The sequence below is a fragment of the Myotis davidii genome, unplaced genomic scaffold (genome assembly GCF_000327345.1).
Source record: "Myotis davidii unplaced genomic scaffold, ASM32734v1 scaffold72, whole genome shotgun sequence".
NCBI classification, from domain to species: domain Eukaryota; kingdom Metazoa; phylum Chordata; class Mammalia; order Chiroptera; family Vespertilionidae; genus Myotis; species Myotis davidii.
The window spans coordinates 3,636,046-3,644,838 of NW_006284618.1; the positions used below are offsets into that span (position 1 = coordinate 3,636,046).

The 8,793-nt window shown below is 49.1% G+C and overlaps 1 protein-coding gene across 1 annotated transcript in view; it reads left to right on the plus strand.

Annotated features, from left to right (window-relative positions):
* EBF3 (early B-cell factor 3) overlaps window positions 1–8,793 on the plus strand; it is a 135,974-nt gene that overhangs the window by 28,374 nt on the left and 98,807 nt on the right. The window contains exons 6-7 of the mRNA XM_006754977.2: window positions 237–290; window positions 1,490–1,581. Of these exons, the coding sequence (XP_006755040.1) occupies window positions 237–290; window positions 1,490–1,581 (146 nt within the window). The remainder of the gene's footprint in view (window positions 1–236; window positions 291–1,489; window positions 1,582–8,793) is intronic.

The following is an 8,793-nucleotide window of genomic DNA, read 5'->3' on the forward strand; positions in this document are numbered from 1 at the left end:
CCTCCACCGGCTCGGCTTTGGGATGGGGTTCGATTGAAATGTAATCGGCTGGCCGCAAGCCGCAGCCCAGGAGCCGGGCTCATTTCCCCCACGACAGCGACGATGGTCCCCGCAGCTGGCTGGCAGCTCAGCAGAGCCGATGAACGTGTTGGCCATGTCGCTGTGATATCAGAAATGCAAAGGGTCCCGGGTGATGCCTGTGTCCTCCGTGCGGAGGAGTTAGGGATCACTCCCAGGCACTTGACTGCTTCCTTCTGCAGCGCAGGCATCCTGAGCCGTGCCTGCGGCTGGTATCGATAAAAGGAAACTCTGTACTTGTGACAGAGCCGAGCATGTGAGAATTGGACTGTGAGTCTGTCAGTTAACCTCTTCCCCGGTGCAGCCAGGCGCCCTTCCCAGGCCTGTTAAGGCTGCGCTTTCCTGAGATCCCTGTCACAAGAGCAGTTCCCCTCCTGCTTTTTTCCTAACGACCACAAGAGTTTCTCCCCTTCACGCAAATAAAAATGCATCGTTGGCTTTGTACGTGCGGCTTGTGAGATATCGTGGCGAGGAGTGACAAGGACCTGCAAGCCTGCGACAGCAGTGGGCCGCTGGCTCTGCGGGGCGGGCGCTGCCTGGCTGCGGTGCCGGCTGCCTCCATGCCATTCTGAGCAGACATATTGTTACAGCACTAATATACAAAAGCTGACTTTTTCTCATATCAGGTAATAAATATAAATTACAACCAATAAAGTGGAATTTCTTTATTATCCACTTCTGCATGTACTGCAATTAACATAGAAAGCGCACAGATGTGATTTAAGCTCTAAGTGGAAGACTGTAGACTTTCTTTAATCACTTTAGCTGTCAGCTTTAAAAGGCTTTATATACTTTGCCTACCATATGGTGTTAATTTAGCTAATTTAGACATGTAACCATTATACAAGTATGCTTTTTTAAAATGCAAGAAGCATAACATTTTTGTTTCATTTCTGCTTTAATTAAAGTTTCAATAACAGCGTCAAGGTAGGCTTAAAGAAGGAACAATGGAAGTTCCTGATAGATGGATGCATGCTTTTGTGGTTATAATTAATAAATGCCCCAAAGAAATATTGGTTGAAGGTGGCATCTTGCATCTTTTCCAGAAATAACAGCTTGACAATTAGAGGTAAACAAAGCTGAAGCTGTGAAAAGTTATTCCCCAGCCTCCTGCCTCTCCTTCTCCTCAGTTCACTGCAAAGACAAACAGGGCAACATGTTTTCCATATTTTAGCATCACAATTTAGGTGGTAGCTCTGTAACCCTCCTCCTAGGAACAGCTCTGTTCAACTCTGCTCCTTCCCGTAGAAAGTTACACCTTAAGTTTAGTCACAGAGCACGTGAACCCACTGAAAATTGCCAGTCTGCCTGGGTAGGATAACTTATTTTGTTGACTCCAGCCGCTTGACTGTCAGACTTAAAAAAAAAAAATTACCAGTCGGGCATAAAAGGATGACATGCATATTAAAAGCCCTGTTTACAATTACTCCACAGCCGGTGCTGTGACAAGAAAAGTTGTGGCAATAGAAACGAGACGCCCTCAGACCCCGTAATCATTGACAGGTAAGGATGACTTCTTCATTTTTTTCCAAACAAAACCGCAGCCCCCGCCCCTGCCTGTGCCTGGCTGGGGCAGCAGTGGCTCCCTTCTGTGGGGCTGGGGCTGAGCTCCGCGTGCGCGTTGCCGTGTGTTGTCCGCGTGTGTTATCACGCACAGGTGGGTTGACTTGGAAACCTGGAGGCTGGCTCTGTGGGGATTCGGTAATTGCTTTCGAGTTGTCAAGGGAAGCAGTTTCATCTGCCACCGCTCTCACTGTGAGGAGCACTTTATGCCTACGGAGCTTCTGGCTTTAAACCCAGAGATATGTCATAAAATGCTTTTTGCTAATTTGTTAACAAGTATTTCATTTTTGCATTAATTTTTTTTTTTAAATCTCGGATGATGATAGCCGAAGTTGAGACTTGGGTGGTGTTACTGTTGTAATTGTTGCCCAGTGCTAGAATGAATTTAATCTGCTCTCAATTAGTTGCAAAATGTCTCCTAATTTTTTTCCAATTGTGGCTGTCGTTTTATGTCAAGTAGCAAATATGTAACTAACAAACCAAAGTTGTTATAATTGAAACTAATTACACATGCTGGTTACATTTTCCAACATTAATATCCATCACTAGATGAGCTGTATGCATTCTTTACATTTGCTGCTCTTCATCTTGCTATTTATCATGTTCCTTGGGCCACATTGCATCCTTTAAAGCGACTAATCATCAGCCCTAATCGTGTTAATGTGCGTTTGCTGTTGCTTTAGCTGAAACAACAAATACACTACCCCCCTGCCCTCCTCCGGAGCACCCCCCCACCCCCCCATCGCTGGGTTTCTGTGCCCTAGAGGAGGGAGGCTTTCTTTCTCCCAACAATGGGGAACAACAGCCAGAGGCCCAGGGTGTGATGGGCTGGGGTTTTTTTTTGAAACTGGTACCCAAATCGAATAAATGCTAGACGTGTACATATGACTCCAGTTTTGTGAAGCAGAGGTTTAGGCCGTTTTGAAGAGGGGTTGGATTTCAGCAGCTTTCAGGACAAAGTTATCTTTTGATCATGAACTTTGGCTGTCCGGTGTCTGAAAAATTAAACCCGGAAAACTCCATGAGTTAAGCCCAAGGAAATGTGGGCCTCCAGTGGAGAGCAATGCTAATGTTGAACTAGCTGGGATCGCTGTTTGCTTAGTGGGGAATGCTCGGTATCTGACAGAAGGGACGGCTCTTATTAGTAATCAAATAGGGCGGACCAGTTGTGGCCGTCACTCAGGCCGCGAGAGCAAGTTCAACACTGTCCAACTCCAGCTACAGAAATCAATAGCATCATATTTGTCTTTAGTGCGGTGGCCATGGAAATCTTCCAGCCTCAGGGTTGTTGGGCTCGTACCTGAATTTATTTTGTTTTCCGTGATTGGCTAGAAGTGTTTGAGCAGCTCTTGGCATCTTGTCTGACTGTAGGATGCTTGAAAAGGCGGTGCGCGTCTGCTCCTCACACAGAGGTGCGAAGTGCTTCATCTTCTGAGTGGTCTTCCATTTGTGATATTTGTACATTTAAAAAGCTGGCTTGTTTCCACGGCCTGAGGTTCTCAGCACAGCACAGTGATCGAGTAGCCGCGTTGATTCCACTGATGTTTCAGGTGCCGTGTGTCCCCTGCAAAATCACTTTGGGGTTTGTGTAACAGCCCCTCACGTATCGACTCTTGAATAACCTTTAATACTCAGTTTTATCACCGGATGGGAAATATCTTCTCCCGCATGTGCAGAAATATACTCGTGAATTCTTGTCTGAGTGAATGCCTTCTTATCTTTGGTTAATTAAAATATGTGCTAAGATTACTGATACCTCTCTGACCTAGAGAAGTGTGCGATCGTTTGATATGCTGGAAGCAGGAGAGGAGGGGAAACTGTAGAAACATTTGGTTAATGGGTTTACCAAGTTTATTTGAATAAGGAGGATTGCAGCTCCATTTGCGCCTGGCATCAATGCTTTGGAGATCTTAATTATTGATGAAAATCTGCTCTGCTTCTAAATTCAAAGATATGGCAATTTTATAGGAATTTTAATCACCTTCCACGTGAGGGATGTTGAGGTAAGGGTAGCTCTCCGGGATGACAAATAGGGTGTGCGTTTTTTACCATTCTTAAGAGAGCTGTCACTTGTAATGACAAAAGACTATTCACATTTGGTTGCTTGATGTCAATCCGTGTGTGATGATTGCAGTTATTGGCACAACCTTCCGTTTACGGCAGACTTCTAGGGGGAAAATGAAGAATGCAGTGTTTACTAAGGCGAGTTGTGTGAATCAGAGAAAGAAAAATGCCTGTGGGAGGGGGCTGTCTTTCGCGCGGTGCAGCCTTTTGCAACGGAAAGGCGTTTCAGTTTCATAATGATCCCCATTTCTGTGGTGTGCGCGCTGCCTCTGAAAACTAGTTGCTCCTGTTGAGCCTCTAGCCCGCGTTTCCCCTGGGGGGGCCGCTGAATGGAACCCCGCACCGGGCTGGGAAGCCGGTCCACAGGTCCCCACCAGCGCTGTCATGACTTGGTTAGTTGGCTTAAGAAAGAATTAGATACAACGTGCATCACAGGCTCCGTGTGGCCTTTGGACACACTCAGCAGCTCCTGCCCAGATAAGGCCTATTTGTCCTGAGGATATAAACCAATAATTCCAACCTGAATTGAGATCAATGGGCCCACGTTTGCTCTAACCCACGCGGAGGCTCTTCCGCAGGCCGCGCGCCTGCGCCGCTGGGTGATGAGAACAGAGAAGTCGGTTCCTGGCTCCGGCAGGCAAATCGCATTCTATAGACTCTGACGCCTTAAATCAATTAATTACACAATTGGGCTCAGTTATCTTTCAGAAGCATTAAATACTCACCGGCAGCCTGGAGGACCCTCCGCGTGGAAAGGGGGAAGCGTGCGGCTGTTTTTGTGTGGGGAAACCCTGTTATTGTGAAGGTTTCACTTCCCTGAACTGTCTTCTTCCTCATAAAACAACGCCAGAGAAACCGTCGTTTACGGCTCCGCAAATATAATTACACCACCGCGGGCTTAGGAGAACACAGCAGCTCCCGGGGTGGAGGAGAAACGTGACGTTATAAAGTAAAAGCATGGCCAGTGAAGAGCTGCGATGGTAGAAAGCATGTATGTGGCTGTAGTGACCTGCAGAGCCAGAAGCGGGGGTGGGGGAGCACGTGTGTGCGTGTATGTGTACACCATGTGCGCGTCCCCACATACATGCATGTGTGTGTATGTGTGTGTGTACACAGACACACACACACATACACACACACACACGTAGTGTTCTACGGTATTCTGAAAGGGATGGGGTATCGTTTTCCTCGTGGAATAATGTTTTCTGGGAAAACACAAAAGCAGATGGTCTCCATTAGGGACACCCATTGTCCACACCGCCCAGCTATGAGCAGATGAATCTCTCCCGTCTCACCCGTGCATTCCAAAGGCTGTGAATGATTACAGGATGTCGGTGTAGCTGCTAAACCAAAACCACACTTTGGCCGTCGTCCTCTCATGCCATCCCCTCCCGGGGTGTCGCCTGAGGCCCCGTGGACATGCCTGGGGAGGCGCGTGCTCTTACCTCCGTCCCTGCCCAGCCCAGTGGGTTGGGGCTCAGGGTCCAACTGTTGCGACCGGGCAGGCAGACTTCGGGGTGGCAGGAGTCGGGTGCTGGGACATCCGAGCGGCCGGGTCGGTCGCACACGGGCCCCGTGCGGCGCCCGAAGTTCCAGATGGCACAGTCTCAGGCGTCTCACACGCTGGCATCTCTGTGGCAGCGGGGCCCCCTCCCCAGCAAACCTGGCATTGGTCTATGGCGTTCGGGAGACTTATCATTCCAAGTCTGTCCTACTTTGCTGTCTGGAAGCCAGACATCTGTTTATTCCATTTTCTTTCATACAGAGTTTGGAATAGCTCTAGTTGGTGGGGGGGTGGGGGGAGGTGGGAGAGAAGCAAAGTTTTGTCATATTTAACAGCTGTTACAAAATTTCAACCCTGTGGGCTCTGAAAATACTTTTCAGCTGACCTCAGATTTTTATACATAACTGACATAGGGTTGCAGAAAAATATTATTGACTTAACCTTTCATTGTCTGCGATTTCACGTTGTCCTCCGTCACATGCCCAAACCCCAACCTTTTTAACTCCGCACACCCCCACCCCCCCGCCGCCCGCTCACCCCCAATGCCGCTGCTCAGATTCATTTACGAGTTTGAAGTTTACACCTTTAAAACGATTGCAGAACTGTAGCTGAAGACCCATCGGAGATTTTCTTTCTTTCTTTCTTTCCTTTTTTTTAGTCAACAGTGTTTCCTTTCACTTCCTGTCACAAAGGTCAAAGAGAGCGACCTTTGCTGGCAGTCCTCCCACTGAATTATTCATGGCATTGACTTTTGTCAGCACACACAGTTGTGCTCTGGGACGCTTTATTCATTTACCTCATTTAAAGCGCCTTTCTGCACCTGTTCAAGTATTAATATCATGTAATTTGGGCCTAATGCCGATTTTGCTGAACACTCATTATATTTTTTATTAGCTATATTTCCAAACGATTATGTATGATTATTACCAAGCCTTACAAACAGCACCGGGCTATTCCCTAGCCCCTTCCATCTTCCTGTCAGGTTGTTTTCGGAAGCGGGGAGGATAAACATTTGACCAGTCCCAATGTTTTCATTCCACTCCATCTCCAAGCACAGAACTTAAAGCTCCCTCCCTCATGGCTTTGCACGAGCGTGATTAAATCCAACTCGGAGGGAGCTGTACAAATGCCAGCATTTATAAGGTCAACGCTTTTGTTAAAAACGCTATGTAAATGAGGATCTGCAAAAAGGGACATTAAATAAAATTAAATTCATTGTCTTCTTTAATGTCATTTACATTTTGGCTAAGCCCCGGCCTGTCAAGGAGGATTTTAAAAATAATTTTAATTACACACCATTTAGCCATCCAAGGTTTTCCTATTCAGCAGCGTTTGGATAACCTGCAAAACGGAGACTGTTTATTAACTTCTTAAGCGACAGCTTGTCATTTCACCCGCACAGCGCAATGAAAACAGTAGAGTTTGGTGTTAATTTCTCCTTCTCGGTTTCCTTGAAGATGTGAATATAATTACCAGGCGCGAGGCCTCAGCGTCCCGGAGCCCCCCTCGCGGCGCTGGCCCCGTGTCGGAGACGCTCTTTGGTTCAGAGTCTGTTTTAATACATCGGGACTTCAGCGAAGGGGAAATATTGGCTAGAGATTTGGCAATCTGAACGCGCAGTGTGGATGAATGGACGTGGCTACAAAGAATCTGATTTTGCCTGGCACGGTCCCCGCTGGCGCCGCGCTCAGGTGTGAATGGCTGTTTGATTCCCTGGCACGCCGGCGGAGAGAGGCGAAAAGTTCACCGCGCTCATTCATCCTCTAACCATTTTTTTTTCCCCAATAAACTTCGGAAAATAAACAGAAAAGGAAGAGCTGCATTATTGAGTCACAATGCCAGGCTTTCATTTAAACAGGGAGACCCCAGAAACAGTGCCCACCCGGTAGGTTTTCCTCTCCTGGCAGTCCCATCACCCCGGCTACGTCCGTGTGCCGACCGGCCCCTGTGTGTGTGCCACCGTGAGTGTGGCCACGGCCACGGTGGTTTGGGGCCAGGAGCCGGGTGGCTGCCACGGCCACCAGCAGGCCTGAGCCTGTACCCCTGCTCCAGGCCGTGGAGGCCTGCAGAGATTTATGGTCGCCGGCCCCGGGGAAGGACTGCAGGGCCAGGCCGGTGCACGGCTGGGTTTTAGAACAAGCCGCACACCCCTAATGACTTCCACCACACTGGGCAGCACTCCGATGGCTGTGGGAGGGGCCGCCTCCCCTGAGCCGCTGTGCACGGAGCCCTGGGCTCAGCTCCTGCTGCCTGTGGACGCGCAGGGGCGGGGGAGGGCTGGGAGCCGGGCTGTCAGAAGCTATAGTCCAGGAGGGATGTTGACGCAAGCCATCCCGCGCCTCTGCCGCGGCCTTATCAGGTGAAAAGCAAAGATATTGCCAGTGCCTGTAATTGTGTTAGGATGGCTGGGATGAATTGGATTACCTTATGGAAAGCCGTCCAAACGCGGGGCTCTGGTACGCATGCTTACAGGAAGCGAATAATTACTCTCCGTGCACCCGGAGATAATTGGGGCTGGCCGGGCCTCCCCCGCCGCCCAGGAAGGGGGAGAGGCTGGCCGGGCAGCGCGGTCAGGACACACACCCGGGACGGAGGTCCACGCTGGTGGCTCGCCCCGATGTGGTAATTTTTTGGTTACTTTTCAAAGATGGCGAATAACTGATCAGAATTCAAACTACCCGTGGCAACAGGAGGCACGTTGGAGGAGATGAAAAAAAAATAAAAAAAATTCCAGGCTCTAATGATGGAGATTGTCGTCGCAGACAGGAAGTGATTGACAAGCAGGGGCACAGGAAGTGAAAACTCGCGGAGCTTGACCTGTCCTGGGCAGAGCCTGCAGAACTCACACTCGGGGAAAATGAAAACCATTCGCCGCCGCCCGCTCGCCAGAACACAAGCGCCTCTGTTTGTTTATCTTCAGAGCAAATCTCCCCAAAATGTTTGTGGTCAAAACTCGCTATAATGAGGCATTCTGCTGGTAGTATTAATGCGGGAGAATAGAAGTATGGCTATAATTTAGGCAAGTAAGCGGAGGCATTTTTTGTGTCAAGAGTATTTTTGGTGGGATTTTATAAGCCCCTTAGACTTTGGGGGTAACTAGCGTTCATTAAATTGTGGGGAAAACTGTTTTAAAAAACTATTTATTCAGAAAACAGTCAGGCACATCTGTCAACATAATAAATGCTAAAAATTGGCAAACAGTTTCATGGAGAGCGTGGTGGAGGCTGCGGGGTGGGGCGGAATAGGGAAGCTCTCATTTAGATTTTCGAATCTCTTGGTCCCCCTTCCCTTTACAAACAAAACAAACAAGAAATGTCCCTCTGCAACTCCTCCCCTGGAAGTCGCTCAGCTAGAAAATGCCCCCATGCCTGCCTGCCGGGCCGCGCTGCCAGCAGCAGCTGAAAACAGCAGAGTGGGGGCCTCGCCTTCCCGGTCATTGGCGAGGAAATGAGTTTAACATGTGCGGAAAGCAGGGCTGCAGCCTGCGCTGCTGTGGGACGCAGGGCCCAGGCCCGCAGCGGAAGGCGTCGGCTCCAGCGTGTCTCTGCTGGGTGTGCAGGGAGTGCACATCTGGGGAGGAGGCT